At 43.5% G+C, this 19,514-nt stretch overlaps 1 protein-coding gene across 2 annotated transcripts in view; it reads right to left on the bottom strand.

Moving 5' to 3' along the window:
* ULK2 (unc-51 like autophagy activating kinase 2) overlaps positions 1 to 18,580 on the bottom strand; it is a gene marked incomplete at its 5' end in the record, with an annotated part of 92,814 nt that extends 74,234 nt beyond the window's left edge. For both annotated transcript variants that reach the window (XM_027773702.1, XM_027773703.1), the window contains 3 exon segments: positions 237 to 269; positions 17,182 to 17,223; positions 18,488 to 18,580. In XM_027773702.1, the coding sequence (XP_027629503.1) occupies positions 237 to 269; positions 17,182 to 17,223; positions 18,488 to 18,580 (168 nt within the window).
* Positions 18,581 to 19,514: the final 934 nt, after the last annotated feature.

The raw sequence follows: 19,514 nt of genomic DNA, 5'->3' as shown, positions 1-19,514 counted from the left end.
CTGTCTCTCCAGCAGGCACATGTGCTCCTCTGGCAAAAATGAAAAACCAAACTAACAAAAGCCAAAAAAAGCCTAGTCTAAAAACATCAAATTTTTTAAATTTTATATTATTTATAAGAGAATCTAGATCATGACTTATGTTCAAACTTTCAAGTAATAACTTATTGTCAATTTTAAAGTACTTATTAATCCAAAGGAATTTGAAATAAATTAGACAGAAGTTGTACACAACATACCTCCATCACCAGAAAGACAGAATTAGGTAATTCCTGAAAAGTAAACATATTAAATATCATTTAGATTAAGGAAAAACATCAAAATACAAATTTCTAAATGATAATAAAAATATACTTGTTCATTATTAAATTGGTATAATGAAATCACAAAATGTATTAGAAAGTGAAATTAAGATTCCCAACATAATGATTTCAACATCTCCTCTTCAAAGCCACATCAAATTTTGATAACATCAATGTAGTCATCAAGAAGTTCACTTCTGTTTATGGAAAGGACCTAAAGAGTGATTCCTTTGGCTATCACTGACCTATAACAACATCCAAGACAAAAAACATGGTAAATTTACCATTTGTGAAAAATGAAGGGTTCTCTGAACCTTAGGAAAGCACTCACATTTGAAAAGTCTGATTTGGAGCAGCAAATGACTTTTTTTTTTTTTTTTTTTTTTTGAGAGGTTTTCGCTATAGGGCGCGTGTGCTCGCTAGACAGACAGAGAGAGACATAGAGACAGAAAGCAAGAAATCACCCCCCGTGGGGATGGTCACACCGCAATCCCTTCTCCTCCATTCTCCTCTCGGGATCTTGGGCATGCATGCACACATGCCCGGCATGAGTTTTAAGCCACCAGGTCCGGTTTGCAAACCGTGGTCGACTACGTGGGAGTCCAGCGACATAGCCATTACGCTAACTGCTGGTTCCTGAGCAGCAAATGACTTTTAATCCTCCTTAGCAACACTGAATGCACAGCCTGATTTCTGGAGCACAAGACCCAGGATGCTCAGGTTTCTCACTTTTCTGGTATTTAGGCTTATTTGGGGTAATTGCATAGTCAAGGAGTTACTGGCAAGGAGAAGACATGCCATCACATGTTGCCAAGACATGTTTCAAGATTTTAGGGAACTGATTTGGGGACTCTTCAAAGTCTCTCGGATTCAGATACAGTAACTCCAGGTCTGCTGCTTGGGTAACAGCCCGACTGGGGGCTCGTCAATAACGACAGTGTCACCCACATTTTAAACTGGGCTTCTCCGTGCCTTAACCTGAACCAGTGAGCACACATGTCCCGAATACAGCTCTTCCAAGAGCGCGCGGCTGGCTCCACTAAGGCCCTACAAGGATGAGGTGCTCTTGGGGGCAAGGAGAGGAGGCGAGCAGGAGGACGCCTGGAATAGCACTGCTCCAGGTGCAGTTTAAGGTAAGAGTTAAGAATCTGAGAAGGCTTACAGCAATTTGACAAAATAATTTCATGTGCTGAACCTAATAAAAAAAACCCTTTTGGGGGGAACCAGCAGTTAGCGTAATGGCTATGTCGCTGGACTTCCACGTAGTCAACCGCGGTTCGTGTCCCGGACCCGGTGGCTTAAAACTCACGCCGGGCGCGTGTGCGTGCGTGCCCAAGATCCCGAGAGGAGAATGGAGGAGAAGGGATTGCGGCGTGACCATCCCCCCTGGGGGGTGATTTCTTGCTTTCTGTCTCTATGTCTCTCTGTCTGTTTGGCGAGCGCACGCGCCCTACAGTGAAAATCTCTCAAAAAACAAACAAACAAACAAACAAAAAAACCCTTTTGGGGGCCAGGCCACAGGGTGCAGCACACTCCCTCGTGCTCTTTCTCTCTCCATGAGCTTTCTAAAATTAAAAAAAAAAAAAAAAAAAAAAGCCAGGACTGTAATGTAGTGGTTAAGCTTCCAGTGCAGAGAGCTAGATCCCACATGGCTGACTGCAGTTCAAATCCCAGCCCCAACAGCTTGAGAAACATGCCAGGTACATGACTGTACATGCCCCAAATACTAAAGGAACAGAAAAACGGAGAAGAGCTTGCAGCATGACCACACCCTGGAGGGGGGAGGGTGTCTCTCTCTCTCTTCAGTGAGCATACATGCCCTAAAAAAAAAACTAAAAAAAAAAAAAAAAAAAATCACTTTGGACATCTATTTGGAGGCCCTTTTTTATTTCATCTTTATACTAGCTGATTTTTACTGGATTTTACTGAAGTATCAGATTAACACTACAGCGCAGTGGTTCTTGACAGCTAGCCTAAAGCCCTTGCACACAGGGAGGAACAACCGAGGGACTGCCACAGCCCTGACTCCCCACATCAACCGAGGGGCTGGACTCCCTTGAATTCAAGACCTGAATGTTCAATTACTGCTTTAGTGACTTAGTGATTTAGTTCACCGAGGACTGGGTAAAAACTGAAACACATCCTACGTGAGCTCTGAGCCCAGGGGTTCACTCTCCCAGCTCTGCTGCAGCAGGGTCAGCAGGACCTCCCACCCAGGGCCAGCCAGCCTGTGGCTGCAAGCCTGAGCACAGGCAGGGCTCCCCACAGCAGCACGCCCAAGCTCATCGGGAGGGAGGCGGAACAGCCAGCTCCCAGCAGGTGGGAGAGCAAGTCTGTAAGAAATAAACACTCCTCACATCGGAGACAAAAACGACAAAAACTCTGTGTCTAAGAATTACATCATCTCTACTTTGAACTAGATAATTTTCCACAAAACCTGATCAAATTCAGACAGACATAGTCTAGAATCCCTAAAAATACGGAGAAATCTTTAAACACTGACAACTTGAAAAACATTTTCTTCTTGGGGCCGGCAGGTGGCGTGGTGGTTAAGGGCGCTGGACTCCCACATGGCTGACCATGGTTTGAGTCCTGGACCTGGCAGCTTGCTTTCTCACTTTCTCTCTCTCTCTCACTCTGTCCCTCTGGGGTCAAATTAAGAAATATAAATAAATAAAGTTAAAAAAAAATTTTTTTTTTAATATTTTCTTCTTCTTTATAAAGCACAAAATATTATCTCTCATCACTTTTGTTTCATCACGCAATAGCAATATATCCAAACTACTGAAGGAAAAAGAGCTGGGAATTCTTATGAAGTGGCAAAATAGTCATAAATGACTCAGTATTCACAGTTTTGGAGTACAGATAACACTCAGTTTTCTTCACTCACTCATTCAATTGTTCATTCAATAAATTACAAATGTAACAAATATTTTGACATCCTGCCTACTCATGCAAACCTTCCTGCCTACCCTCAGGGCGATGAAAATCTCTACAGATTTATTTATTTATTCTTTCTTTCTCTTTTTAAATTTTGCCAGAGAGCACATGCAGTGAGAAAGAGAGGGAAGGCAGAAAGCACCTCCTAGGGGAATGGTCATGCCACAATGCCTTCTCCTCCATTTCTCCCTCTTTCTGGAATCCTTGGCGCACACGTGCCTGGCATGTTTCTCAAGCCTCCAAGTTCAGGACTCAAACCGTATGGTCAGCCACATGGGGTCCAGCTATCCCGACCACCACGCCACAGGCTGGCCTCATTCTCTCTTGAGCAGCCCCCGTCACGAGCCCTCTTTACAAAGTAGTACACTTTTTCTTTCTTTCTTTCTTTCTTTTTTTTTTTTTTTTTAAAAAAAAACAGCACTGAAGTAATCTGGAGCATGAGTAATCACAAGAGCAAGAAAAGAGCAGAAGAAAAAGTGCTCTTTTTTAACAGAACCAATGAAGTCATCCAGACAAACTGAAACCCAAATGGCACTGGAGCAGCAGGTAAGCGCTCGCTCAGGAGACACCTGCAGCATCAGAGACCCGAGAGACGCCCACATCAGCTGAGAGCCACACCAAAGGGGCGGCCACGGTGCCACACCTGCACAGCCTCCTGGCCTAACATGGAGAAACCCTCCTTTCCACTCTCCCTAGCACCTCCATCAACAAGACTAAAGACAGAGGAACTTCATTCTATCATCTCCCTACTTATGCTCCGTAATAGCAGAGATAAATCTGCTTCCTACAGGACAAAGTGCATCATCACCGTAAACAATTGTGTGTCAGCACATGAATTCACATGAAATCAACAAATTAGAACACACTTTGGTGTTGGTGCCAGCAGGTGGCATGGTGGTTAAGGCGCTGGGCTCCCACATGACTGAAAGTGGCTCAAGTCCTGGACCAAGAGGCTTAAACATCACACCAAACATGTGTGTGTGTGTGCTCAAGATCCCAGAAGAACAGATTGTAGTACGGCCACCTCCCCACCTCCCCTCAGGAAGTGACTTCTCACTCTCCCTCCCTCTGTCTCTTCAGCAACCTATGTGCCCTATGGCAAAAAAAAAAAAAACCACTTTAGTGAAAAACAAACTACACAAACTGACAAAAAATAGAGAATTTGAAAAGATTCGTTTTCTATTAAAGAAACCAAATTGTAATTAAAAACTTTCCCACAAAGAAATTCTCAAGTGACAATGTAATTAATCAAAATCGGGGGGTAGGGAGGGGAGCAGCAGGTGATATGGCAGTTACAGCCCTGGACTCCCATAGAGCCGACTGCAGTTCGAGTTCTTAACCTGGCAGCTTGAAAACAGTGGGCACGTGTGCATGGCATGCCCAAAATCCCAAGAGGAGAATGGAGGAGAAGGGACTGCATGGCTGTCCCCCACCGAGGGAGGTGGTGGAGGAGGGGAGTGTGAGTTCTCACTTTCCCTCTTTGTCTCTCTCCAGTGAGAGTGCACACACCCATGGCAAAAAAATAAATAATAATAATAATTTTAAAAAGTCTAAGTCTTTCTTTTTGAGGTTTTTTTGTTTTGTTTTGTTTTGTTTGCTATAGGGCACATACACTTGCCAGAGAGACAGAGAGCAAGAAATCACCCCCCAGGGGGAATGGCCATGCCATAATCCCTTCTCCTCCGTTCTCCTCTCAGGATCTTGGGCACGCACGCACACGTACCTGGCGTGAGTTTTAGGTCACTGGGCCCGGGACTCGAACCATGGTCGACTACATGGGAGTCCAGCAACATAGCCATTACGCTAACTGCTGGTCCCCAAAAGTCAAAGTCTTGAAGAACACACAACAATGGTTTCTTCTGGAAAAAGGAAATAAAGACATGTAAGAAGAGAGCATCTATTTTTGTTTTATTTACTTCTAGAGCATTTGAAATGTTTTACACTGAGGGTCTATGACATTTCTAATTTTAAAAAATATATACAGGGGGAGCTGGCAGGTGGCATGGTGGTTAAAGGCTCTGGATTCCCATATGGCTGATCATGGTTCGAGTCCTGGACCCGGTGGCTTTCTTTCTCACTTCCCCTTTCTCTGTCTGTCTCTTTCTGGTCAAATTAAAAAATAATTAACAAATAATAACAAGTAGATATATATTTATACACACACACACACACACACACACACACGCACACACACACAATACAGAGAGGCCGGCAGGTGGCATGGAGGTTTACGCGCCAGAACCCACAAAGCCAACTGAGGGGTTCAAGTTCTGGACCTAGAGGGCTGAAAACCATGTTGGGCACTTGTGTATGTATCCAAAATCTCAAGAGAAGAATGGAAGAGAATGCACTGCAGCATGGCCATTTCCTCTGGAGAGTGATTTTTCACTTTCCCTCTCTAACTCTCTCAATTCTGTCTTTGGCAAGCACACACCACACACCCTGTAGGAAGAACTACAACAACAATTAAAAAAAAAGATAAGGCTAGTCCCATGGCCTGGTGGTTAAGGGACCTGGATCCCACATGGCTGACTGCCCAGTCTGAATTCAGGCCTCAACAGCCTGAAAGACACCCGGGCAGGTGTACATTGTGTGTGTGCCCAAATCCCAACAGGATGGAGAAATGGAAGGGAAGGGGTTATGGCATGACCATGCCCCATGTGTAGGGGGTACTTTCTCCCTCTCTCTCACTCTGAGAAGTGCACATACTCTCCGATGACTAAAATTAATTAATTAATTAATTAAATTTAAAGTCACCATGAGTAGGTGGCTGGCTCCAGATTTCAGATGCCAAGAAACGGAAATAGAGAAAACAATATGAACAAAGCAGTAGAAAAGAAATACATCGATGACAAAGGAAAGACTATAAAAAATTCTGGTTCCTAAGACTCACATCCCCACACTGCTCTGCTTTATTTCTTAATTCACCCTCCACTCCTCAGGATGTGTGGGTTATTTCACAGGAATGAGGGAAGAAATGCCAGGCCGACAATTCTCCAGCCTGTTTCCCTTGTGGTTACCTGGCACCAGACAGCCTCCCAACATCGTATGAGTAAGCAGAGTCGGAAATGTCACCCCTACTTAGTAAGGAGGCGGCGTTCACATGGGAAAAGACGTGGCTTGTTCAGATCCTACATCAAGTCTGCCGTAAAATACATACCCTAAGACCAGGTTTCCTTGTTCACATCCAGGGCTCCTCCTACAGATCACTTCCTAGTCCACTCAAGCTGCCAGTAACAAACTACCTAGACTGGGTGGGCTGGTAACAGAACTTTCTCTCTCTCAGTTTGGGACACTGGAAAGTGCATCAAGAAACAGGCCCTTTCTCAGGGCTGCTCCATTACCTAGTGGTTAAGGAAGCCAAGTCCCTCATGGCTGACCGTGGGGACCTCAGCCCCTGAAGCTTGAAAAACATGCAGGATGTGTATGTATGTGCCCAACATCCTGAAAGGAGGGAGGTGGAGAAGGGACTGCAGAGCGACCACTGGTACTTTCTCCTCTTTTCTTCTTCCCCCTCTGGCAAGCATGCATGCCCTCTAGCAAAAAAAATTTAAAAAAAGGAATGGTCAGATTCAGTGTCTGGTGAGGGCCTTCTGGTCCAGTTAGCCGTCTTCTCGCCATAATCTCACACAGTGGAAGGGGCACAGGAGGCTCTGGGTTCCTTTTATAAGGGCACTAATTCCATTCGTGAGGCTCCACCCCACTTCCTAATACTACACCTTAGGAAGAATTCAACATAAGAAGCTTTGAGGGACACGAATGTTCAGACCACAGCAGATCATGCTCTTAAAATCCCTACTGATGGAAAAGACAACATACGAAAGCCAGTTCTGGCTCACTGACCTGACACGAACCAACACAGGTTTGTGGGAAAACTTTTCCTTAATCTGTACTTATACTAATTATACCACAGGTTGCAAAAATATTCAAAATATAACACTGATCTCAAACAAATTTATAAATTTATCCATAGCTAAGTACCTACTTAATCTGAAACTCATTTAATCTTCAAACTGCCTAACTCCTGAATTTTTTTTTTCTTTTTAGTTTAAACTTCTTCCATGAAAGAGAGAGACAAAGAGAGAGAGAGAGACAATACTCCCAACAGGGTCTTCACTCTGTGATTCGCCCCCAGCTTCAAACAGCCCAGATCACGGACACACATATCTGGCATGCACAAGGAGGCCTCAGCACACAAAACCAGGACTTCGATGCCACGATCCACTCCCAACCTTCATCCAGTCTGGGATCATGGGCAAGCGAATGCCCAGCACACTCAGAGTCGCCCGTAGGAGGGCGACTGTCTCGTAGAGCACCGCATTTTCCTATGGTGCTGTGTGCCCCTGGTTCTCTCTTCTCTAGTGGTTAAGGAAGCCAAGTCCCTCATGGCTGACCGTGGGGACCTCAGCCCCTGAAGCTTGAAAAACATGCAGGATGTGTATGTATGTGCCCAACATCCTGAAAGGAGGGAGGTGGAGAAGGGACTGCAGAGCGACCACTGGTACTTTCTCCTCTTTTCTTCTTCCCCCTCTGGCAAGCATGCATGCCCTCTAGCAAAAAAAATTTAAAAAAAGGAATGGTCAGATTCAGTGTCTGGTGAGGGCCTTCTGGTCCAGTTAGCCGTCTTCTCGCCATAATCTCACACAGTGGAAGGGGCACAGGAGGCTCTGGGTTCCTTTTATAAGGGCACTAATTCCATTCGTGAGGCTCCACCCCACTTCCTAATACTACACCTTAGGAAGAATTCAACATAAGAAGCTTTGAGGGACACGAATGTTCAGACCACAGCAGATCATGCTCTTAAAATCCCTACTGATGGAAAAGACAACATACGAAAGCCAGTTCTGGCTCACTGACCTGACACGAACCAACACAGGTTTGTGGGAAAACTTTTCCTTAATCTGTACTTATACTAATTATACCACAGGTTGCAAAAATATTCAAAATATAACACTGATCTCAAACAAATTTATAAATTTATCCATAGCTAAGTACCTACTTAATCTGAAACTCATTTAATCTTCAAACTGCCTAACTCCTGAATTTTTTTTTTCTTTTTAGTTTAAACTTCTTCCATGAAAGAGAGAGACAAAGAGAGAGAGAGAGACAATACTCCCAACAGGGTCTTCACTCTGTGATTCGCCCCCAGCTTCAAACAGCCCAGATCACGGACACACATATCTGGCATGCACAAGGAGGCCTCAGCACACAAAACCAGGACTTCGATGCCACGATCCACTCCCAACCTTCATCCAGTCTGGGATCATGGGCAAGCGAATGCCCAGCACACTCAGAGTCGCCCGTAGGAGGGCGACTGTCTCGTAGAGCACCGCATTTTCCTATGGTGCTGTGTGCCCCTGGTTCTCTCTTCTCCTCCCCTCTACGGTCCAAGTCCCCAAGCCCCATCATTTCTGTCTCCTAACCACCCACCAGTCCATCCAGTCCTCTCCTTCTAAAGGGATGCCCTCATTCTCTCACCCAGATACACATTCTCTAATTCTTTTTTAAGAAATAACTATATAGAGCCAGCAGGTGGAGTCTTGGTTAAAAATGCTGGATTCCCACATGGCCTACTGCAGTTCGAGTCCTGGACCTGGCAACCCGCTCTCTCTTTCAAGAATTAGGGTTGCTGCTATAGTAAAAAGGATTTCTTTTCCACTCCAGGGTTGCTTAGTAATCTGGACATCTCTTTTTAATAAAAAAAAATATTCCTCTTCACTCAATAGGTTTAAACTACCTTCTTTTGAGAGGTTTTTTTTTTTTTTTTTCACTATAGGGCGCGTGCGCTTGCCAGACAGACAGAGAGAGACATAGAGACAGAAAGCGAGAAATCACCCCCCAGGGGGGATGGTCACGCCGCAATCCCTTCTCCTCCATTCTCCTCCCGGGATCTTGGGCACGCACGCACACACGCCCGGCATGAGTTTTAAGCCACCGGGTCCGGGACGCGAACCGCGGTCGACTACGTGGGAGTCCAGCGACATAGCCATTACGCTAACTGCTGGTTCCCAAACCACCTTCTGTATTACAAGACGATACACCAGCAGTATAAGCAAAGAGATTTCAGTGCCCTATTCTCTCCGCTCTCTCAAGTGAGAAATCACTCTCCAGGAGGGATGGCCATGCCACAATTCTCTCAGGATTTTGAATGTCCTATTCTCTTTAAGTTTAAATTCTAAGGGGGAAGCCGTAAGGGAGCCGACGAACAGAAGTATGGCACACATGGGACCAGCAGGTATGGTGGTTAAAGCGCTGGACACTCCCACATGGCCGACCATGGTTCAAGTCCTGGACCTGGTGGCTTACTAACTCACTTTCTCTCTCTCTCTCTGTGTCTCTCTCTGGTCAAATTAAAATAAATGAATAAATAAAATTAAAATAAAATCATTTAAAAAAAGAAGTATGGTACACGTTGTGTTGGAGGGTGCTAAGTATGCAGCCAGGATCACTCTGATGGCAATGTTGAGAATATTCTCACGGGGGATGGAAACAGAAGGGCAGAAACAGATACTGCCAGACAGCCTTCAAAAATGCTCTAATGGAACCAGCGGTTAGTGTAATGGCTATGTCACTGGACCCCCACATAGTCGACCGCGGTTCGCGTCCTGGACCCGGTGGCTTAAAACTCACGCCGGGCGCATGTGCGTGCGTGCCCAAGATACCAAGAGGAGAATGGAGGAGAAGGGACTGCGGTGTGGCCATCCCCCCTGGGGGGTGATTTCTTGCTTTCTGTCTCTCTGTCTCTATCTGGTGAGCGCACGCGCCCTATAGAAAAAAAAAATGCTCTAACAAGTCACATTTCTACAAGTGACACCTGAGAATATTCCACATACTTCCTCCCCTACTCTACCAGTAAGAATCACATACTTTCTAGTTTAACCAACGGAATGGGCAAAAAGTGACACCCCACTGTTACTTCCCATTTCCTTGACTGTTCAAGAGTATATGTTCATACATTTATTAGCCATTTTTATTTCCCTCATGAGAACCAACACATTTATATCCTCTGCTAATTTTCTCTTTGGATTGTCTTTTCCTGACCAGTATGTAAGAGGATTTATGTTTTTAATATGGGCCTTTTTCTGTTACGTTGTAAATATCTTCTCAAACTGTTATTTGCCAATGATCTTATTTTGTATTTTACTGTGGAATAGTTTGGACACTGACTTAAGTGTACACGTCAATGGGCTGTGAGATGCACACAGCCATCCCTCAGTGTCTGCAGGGTACTGGGTCAGAAACTCTCTCCAATACCAAATCCAGGTGCTCAAGGCCCTTCCCTGAAGGACTTAGCATCTGCATATAAGCTACACACAACCTCCCTCTACTGTAAGTCATCTCTAAGTCTAGGTTACTAATCCCTAATACTATGTAAATCATCCTGGGAAAAATTAAGTCTGTACATGCTCAGTACAAATGCGATCAATTTTATTTCTTGCTGGAATATTTTTCGATCCACAGTTGGTTCAATCTGTGGATGCAGAACCACCAATACAGAGAGCCCAGTATGCACTCATACAATGGCTCTTGCAGTCAAACTACAGAACGTTTCCATCACTCCAGAAAGTCCCCGCATCAGCCTTTGCCGTCAGTCCTTACTACACCAAGGGGCAACCTCTGGTCTCATTTTCCCTTTTTTTTCCTTTTTCTTTTTTTTTTTTTTTTTGTTGATGTTTTTGCTATAGGGTACATGCACTTGCTGGAGAGACAGAGACAGTGAAAGAGAAAGTAAGAAATCATCCCTCCCCCAGGGGGGCTGGCCATGCTGCAATTCCTTCTCTTCCACTCTCCTCCTGGGATCTTGGACACATACACCTGGCGTGATTTTAAAGCCACCAGGACCAGGACTCAAACTGTGGTCAGCCATGTGGGAGTTCAGTGATGTAACCACTACACCATCTGCTGGCCCCTGACTTCCTTGATTTAGATTTTCGCTTGTTTGTTTATTTGGTTGTTTTGTGTTTTTGAAAGATTTTTGGTATAGGGTGCGTGCGCTGGCCAGAGAGACAGATAGAAAGCGAGAAATCACCCACCAGGGCATGCCCACACACCCTGTGTGAGTTTCAAGCCGCTAGGTCTAAGATTTGAGCCTTAGACGACTACATGGGAGTCCAGTAATCATTATGCCACCTGGCGGTCCCTGACTTCCTGATTTCTATCACCCTTACACTTACTTCTGAATCCTCTTGAGAAGACTCATTCATTCATTCACAAAAACCAGAATCATACGATCTGGTCAAATTAAGAAATAACAACAAATGGAAATAAATAAAATTTTTAAAATATTTATTTATTTATTTTTATTTGACCAGGCAGAGACAGAGAGAGAGAGAGAAAGGGAATGTGAGAAAACAAGTCGTCAGGTACAGGACTCGAACCGTGGCTGGCCATGTGGGAGTCCAGTACCTTTACCATCATGCCACCTGGCGCCAAAATTTTTACTTCTGTAGGTCCCGAGTCTCTTACCTTAATGTAAAATGTCTTTCGACCCCTCTTGTATTATATATAGCCATCCAAATATTATTTTAATATTGTTATTATTTATTTTATATATCTATGCCTCACTCTCTTGTTTTAAAATCTTTCAATGACTTTGCACTGTCCTTAGACTGAAGACCACATGTGGCGGGGCCAGTAGGAGGCACAGTGGTCAAGGCGCTGGACTCCTACACGGCCAACCAAGTTTTGAGTCTCAGATCTGGCGGCTTGCTTTCTCACTTTCCCTTTCTCTCCCTCTCCCTCTCCCTCTCTCTCTCCCTCTCTCTCTCTCTCTCAGTCCCTCTCTGGTCAAATTAAAATAAATAAATAAAGTCAAAATCACCTCTGGCCCCTGCTAACCGCCACAGCCTCATCGAACATGGCCTGTCTCATCCCCGTACTCCAGTCATACCAGCATTTTCCAGTTCTCGAAGCTCAGTGACCTCTCCTGGCCGTGGTCTTTGTCACTTGCTATAGGGTGTGCACACTTACCTGAGACAGAAGGAGAGAAAGTGAGGAAGCACTCCCGGGAGGGATGGCCACACCAGTTTCTTCTCCTCCATGCTTCCCTTGGGATTACTTAATGTGTTTTTTGAACTCAAACCGCACAGTTACCCATGAGAGATCCAGCCGCCTGAACCACATCACTAGCTGGCCCTCCGGTCTGGTGTCCTTACAGAAGGTTTTGTCCCCTTGGGAAGTTCACTGGTTCTTCTACTGACCCCTAGCCTACCTTCCTCCCACTCAACGATCACGTCTGTTTAAACCTCATTTCTTCAGGGACTCTTCCCTAGCTCCACTCGTAATCTCAACACTGTTTCCTACAAGCCCCTCCAATACTTCTCCCTGGTACACTGTAAGCTCCAGGACAAGGATCATTCCTATTTTGTTCAACACTAGTCTCCTATACACCTCACTGACTGGTGCAGGAAATACTACCACAAAGAAATCAAAGAGAAAATGAACATGACAGAATCACAAAACAAGCAATGGGAAAGTCACAGAAGAAATCTGAAAAGACAAGCAAAATAGGAAGGTCAAAATGGCCAATGCACTAATAATTTAAGAAATAAAAAAATTAAAACTGATGATATATGTCCATGAAATTTTAAAAAATAAAAGAGACAGGTCACTATGGGCCAAAATAAACTGATGAACTGGTATAACCTTTTGGAAGGTAATCTGGTAATATCTTTGACCGAGCAATTACACTTCAAGAAATTTATTCTACAGCCACACTATAAAAATAAGCAAAAATATACAAAAGGACTTCAAAAAGTTTGTGGGAAAAATGGAATTAAAGTACAGGTTAATTTTGGTGCAGAGAGTTGAGATCCATATATATTTCCTTCACAAAATGCACTTTCCATAAACTTTTTGAAGACTGCATATGTACACTGCTTTCTCTATCTACAGCGCTGTTTCTAACAGGAAAAATAAGTGGTCACAAGTGGATTTTAAGAAAATAATCATTTAACCCTAAAATATCATACTGACTATGAAAAGTTATCTAAGATACAGTAAACATAATAAAACAAGTTGAGTTTTTTACAAACCTACTAGTAAGTATACCACAATGAAAGGCTCTAAAAACTAAGTATAAGTGGTTACAGACTGGGACCAGCAGATAGTGTAATGGTTAAGTTGCTGGACTCCCACATAGCTGACCATGGTTCGAGTCCTGGATGCAGCAGCTTGAAACTAACACAAGGCGTGTGTTGTGTGCATGCATGCCCAAGATCCTGAGAGGAGAATGGAGGAGAAGGACTGTGGCAATGGTCATCCCCACCGGGGCAGGGGTGTGATCTCACTTTCTGTCTGTCTGTCTGTCTGTCTGTCCGTCCGTCTGTCTCTCTCTCTCTCTCTGTCTTTCCAGCAAGCACACACGCACCCTCCTATAGGAAAAATCTCTCTTAAAGAAAAAACGGTGGGACCAGCAGATAGCATAATGGCTACATCACTGGACTCCTATGTAGGCAAAAGCAGTTCAAGTCCCAGACCCGGTGACTTAAACTCACACCAGGCGTGTGTGCCTGTGTGCCCAAGATCCTGAGGAGAATGGAGGAGAAGGGATTGCAGCGTGGCCAACTCCCCTGGGGAGTGATTTCTCACTTTCTGTCTGTCTGTCTGTCTGTCTGTCTCTCTCTCTCTCCTTATCTCTCTCTCTCTATCTTTCTGGCAAGCATACATACCCTATAGCAAAAAAACCTTCTCCAAAATAAATAAATAAAAGGGACTAACAGATGGCATAATGGTTGCATCGCTAGATTCCCACATAGTTGGCCATGGTTCGAGTCCCGGACTTGGTGTCTCAAAACACACCAGGCACGTGTGCATACCCAAAATCCCGAGAGGAGAATGGAGGAGAAGGGATTGCAGTGTAGCCTTCTGAGAACACACTCCTTTCTGCGAGGGAGTGGTTTCTTGCTTTATGTCTCTGTCTCTCCAGCAAGTGCACATGCCCCATAGAAAAAAAACAAGGGTTACAGACTAACTAACGTGTATTTAGAAGGTTCTAAAAGAAATAATCCAGGGAACCAGCAGTTAGCATAATGGCTATGTTGCTGGATTCCCACGTAGTCGACCGTGGTTCGCGTCCCAGACCCAGTGGTTTAAAATTCACACCAGGCACGTGTGCGTGCGTGCCCAAGATCCTGAGAGGAGAATGGAGGAGAAGGGATTGCGGCATGACCATCCCCTCTGGGGGGTGATTTCTCGCTTTCTGTCTCTATGTCTCTCTCTGTCTGGCGAGCACACGCGCCCTATAGTTAAAACCTCTCCCCCACTCCAAAAAAAAAGAAAAAGAAAAAGAAATAATCCAAACAGTGGTTATGTCTGAGAATTGCCATTTCCTTTTTAACTTTCTGACAACTGATTTTAATTATGTGCACATATTACTTTTGTAATCAGAAGGAAAATGCATTTTTAAGTGTTGCATAAACTGAAACACAATTTATACAATGTCAAAAAGTATCAATGTCTATAAGTCCTCAATTCCTAAACTTTAGAGGGATCTCAAAACTGATGGCCAAGGGAATCAGCAGCTAGTGTAATGGCTATGTCGCTGGACTCCCACGTAGTTGACCGTGGTTCGCGTCCCGGACCCGGTGGCTTAAACTCACGCCAGGCGCGTGTGCGTGCGTGCCCAAGATCCCGAGAGGAAAATGGAGGAGAAGGGATTGCAGCGTGACCATCCCCCTTGGGGGTGATTTCTTGCTTTCTATCTCTATGTCTCTGTCTGTCTGGTAAGCGCACGCTCCCTATAGTGAAAACCTCTCAAAAAAATAAAAACTGATGGCCAATAAAAATGACATTCAATTCAAGTTGTCAAAATTACTGTACTGGGGTACCAGCAGGTGTCATGGTGGTTAAAGGTGCTGGACTTCTACATGGCCAACCACAATTTGAGTGCCGGATCTGGTGGCTTGCTTTCTTACTTTCCCTCTCTCTCTTTCTGTCTCTCTCTGCTCAAAGTGGAAAATAATAATAAAAAACAAAGTCAAATCATTCTTTTAAAAATGTATTACTGTATACTATACCCCTGATGAGTAATTAGAATTAAGAAAGCAAATCAAAAGCTTTCGGTCGAGGCTAGCTTTGAGAGTCAATAACTCAAGACTACACTCAACTGACTGACTTTCTTAAGTTTATTTTTATAAATTTGTTCCAGTAGTATGTAATGCACAAAATAATAAAACATGTTAATGTGATCACCTTAAAGCTGCTGACTATTTGATAATTCAGGGTTTTTTTAGTATGTTCTCCCTAATAATACCACATTCTACAACTAAACGGGTACTCAGAAATACTTTTCAATTTGGTAGAAAAAAATCTAAGTGTATTCTACTTTGAAAACACAAACTGCTCCGCAACTGCCAGGGTGTTCTGCACCTCTCCAGGAAGGGGAGGGAAGGGTTACTATTATTTAGCCATTTCTGTACTAGGCACAGACTAGTACCGGTTGGTGCCCTCTATCTAGAGACTAAGACAAACTACACAGTTCTGAGGAGAATCAACACTTTACCCAGCAACTACGAGAGGAACTTAGTTTTGACTTTAAAGTTCTGCCCCTTTTTTGCTATACTGCCTTGAACTTCTCAACTGAAGAAATAAATTACGTGTTATCTTAACAGATACTAAAATCTATCCTACTGCGCTCATGTATTCTGTGCCTGGGAGTCTAAACTGCTCATTTTTTAGAGAGCGATCATACTGTACAATCAAAAACTTTAAACTGCACATGCTGTTTGACCCCTAATTCCAATTCCAGAAACTGCACTTAAACAAGAAAGTGTTCAGAAGGTATCCATTATTCTTAACAGCATTTTTCTGTAATAAGAAGCACCTAAACCTCTTGTAGCATAGGGCCAGCTAAATACTTCATGGTATAAAGTAAGCACATGAAAAATGACTACACACAAGAGCGTCTCATCCTAGTGAGAACCAGCACACTGACAGCAAGGACTTCCTTTGATTCGTCGTTTGTTCCTAGCACTGAAACAATGCCCAGTACACGGCAGCCAGTCACAGCCTGTAGAATAAGTGAACGTGACTAACGCAGGTGAGTGCAGAAAAGGTTTAAGCTCCAAATACACAGGCAGAATCACGTAACGTGTCCACTTACTGCACGTAATGCAACTGTGTGGACGAGGCGACCAAGAGAAAGCAAGCATATAAGTCACACACGCCAGGCCGCCCTGCGGTGACAATGGAGAAAGCCTGACTGGCTGCCCCTCTGTAGGGCTCAGGCCCCCGGGACTCACACAGTGAAGACACGAGCTAAGTGTGATTCAGGTATTTAAAGGAGGATATTTAAAAATACAATATGGCCCTTAGACATAAGTCAGCTATTCCATCTAGTGCTCCCCCCAAGAAAACTAATTTTCTCCAAAGTTGGGCTCTTTAAAGGATTCCCTATGGAAATTTTGACTACAGAAAGACAGAGCTGACTTTAGAACCCAGCCTTTCCACCTCCACATAAAATACAACTCTGCTGTATGCCATACATCTATAATCACCAGATATATATATATGGATATATGCACAGTATCCTTGTTTTTCTTTATTTTCTACCATAGCCACAATTTACAAATGCTGCTTTCCTATTTCATAGTAAGAAAAAGTTCTATTTCATTTTTTTAATAGTCCACAATAGTCCTTTCTATATTAATCATGGAGAGGCTAGATCTTATATCCATCTCTCTCTCCTTGGCCTAAATCAATACTATCCAACGGGATATTGTCAATTGTTAACAATTTACTCATGTAACACAACTTTAGCCTACCACTCTATGCTATTTTAGACAATTTCTTAGTGAATAACATATAACTCATGCTATTATGTCTTTTCAACAGGAATTAAGACAATTTTTAAATTTCTACAAAGATTCATTTATATTTGAAAAAATAGGAAAAAGATTCAAATCTCTATCTTAACTTTTTTTAAAAATACAAAATAAAATACCTGAACATCATAGAGTGCGACAATATTTTCATGCTGAAGTTCCTGTGAAGGAAATTGAGAATTTAAAATGTTTGTATGTACTGTAATAATTTCAGTATAATGCAATAATTCCAATAATGCAAATAAGAATTTACGGTATATACATGTATACTATTTTCCAGTATATCGCACTTCTACTAGAACAATTCAACCTATTAAAGAATAAGAAATGTGGCTAATCAAACTTTAGTTGGGGGCCTACATTTCTTCTCCCCCCCCAACCACCACCATCATTTTTTAGTAAAAAGTGAGTACTTTCATTCACAAAAAAAAGCTCTAGTTAGGATGGCCACAGATATTCATTCATTCTAAGTCTTCTCATCACAATTTCTAACAGCAATAGAGGCATAAAATGCCAACATGCTTTTCAAAAAAACACGTTATCTGCCTGAAAGAAAGGAAATGTAATTCTCAGCTGGAAGAACTGTAATTCCTACCAAAGAGCTTTCCACAGAATACCTTTCCTTTTTTTTGTTAGAGATTGTTGCTATAAGGCATCTTGTGCTACCAGAAAAGACAGACAGACAGAAAGCAGGATGTCACCCACACACCCGCCCCAAAGGGAAGATAGCCAGGCTACAATCCCTTCTCCTCCAGGCTCCACAGGAGAATAACTTTAAGAAAAGCTGTGTTAGATGAGGGTTCTATGATTACCTCACTTTGAGAAACACTGGGTTAAGGTGACCAAAGTCAGTGTTTTCATTGCAGAATTTTCCAGACTTTAATGAGCTGCACGCTTTGTGACTCTCCAAGAAGCGTTTAGTAAACAGGATTTTTCCAAACTCAGTTGACCATGGAATCCTTTTTTCCTCAAAGCATCTGACTTATACAGTATTGGATGTGAGTGATCTAACAAGTCCACCCAAGGAAAGTAACTTTCTTCTATTTTTAAGGGAAAAAGAGGCCCAGAGTACTTTCCCAAAAAATTAACTATAATATGAAAGGGATAAACAATCTATAGGATGGACCTTCCTGCCTTATTCTCAAATGTAACACAACAGAAAGAAAAATGAAATTATGAGAAGCTGAAGTCAGTCTTCACAGAATCCTTCTAATAAGCTTTGGCCATGAGCCAGAAACATCTATGCTTAAAATTAGCTTCAGAGTAGGCAATGTTTTGAAAACCTGAGCATGCCAAAGTGAGAGCAACAGATGAAAATTCTCAAACTTGGGTCCAACTACCGAAATTGCAAAGGATGTCATCATGTGTTTACTTCACTCAAAATAAACTTTAAACTCATAGGAAATACTCCATAAAGGAACATACCTTTAAGATTTTAATTTCCTTCCCAAGCAGTAGTTGTGATTTTGACAAGTTCTTTTTATTAATACTTTTAATAGCTACCTCCCAATCAGTTTTCTGAAAAGGAAAAACAGTGTTACCCTTGGAAATCATTATTCTACAGGAACAAGTCTACAGAACATAAATCTGTATGCAAAAAAATGTGATTTGCAAATAAGTGTACAACGAGGGGAAAATAGAAAACAACCTGAACCTCCAACCGGACAGTAACTTCATAAATTATAGTGTAACAAGTCAACGTCCTGAAACACAGCTACTAAAACCAATATGAAGTTCACACAGAAACTAACATGAAATTAAAAAAATAAGTAAATAAAAAAACAAACAATAACAACAACAAAACAGTTCACCACCACTTAAAAGCCATGGAGAAATGTGGACATCAACTTGGAAAGGGATAAACAGGATCTGTGGGCTTGGCAGGATTAGATCGCGTTTCAACTTTTGCTTCCCTGACTTTTATTTTCCTAGAGAATGCAAGTCAGAAGTACTGCACTTGACGAGCGACCAAGTCGACCCACTTGAAACATGCCCCCTGGCAAAAATGAGAGCCGCCAGCCAAAGCCCTTACGATCATTTCCACTCCCAGATGCGCCTTTCCAAATTCTTTAGATTCTGAAACCTCGTGTGACCCGACTTGCGAAATAGCGAAGGCTTAAAAAACACAAAACAAAACGACTTCGTTTCAAAGGCCTGAATGCTTATGCGGACGGACCACGAAGCGGCCGACCACTGCTGCGCCCCCGGGCGTGTCCGCCTCGCCCAGGCGGGGGTCGGCGGAGCCAGGCAGGGAGAGCCGACGCCGCCCGCCCGAGAGCCCCGGGCTGCCGGGAAGCACTCCAAAGACCAGCCTCAAAGGTGCCGGGCGCGGCGGCCCCGCGGGGACAAACACAGAAGGTCCACCCGTGGGCCCTCGAGCGGTGCGAGCGACGGCCCGCACCCGGGCCCAGGGCCACCGGCGGCATGGCTTCCCCGGGCGGCGGGGCGCGCA

This window comes from Tupaia chinensis, unplaced genomic scaffold (genome assembly GCF_000334495.1).
Source record: "Tupaia chinensis unplaced genomic scaffold, TupChi_1.0 Scaffold000365_1, whole genome shotgun sequence".
Lineage (NCBI taxonomy): Eukaryota > Metazoa > Chordata > Mammalia > Scandentia > Tupaiidae > Tupaia > Tupaia belangeri.
The sequence above is the reverse complement of the archived record's forward strand: the minus strand, read 5'-3'. Positions and strand labels throughout refer to the sequence as shown.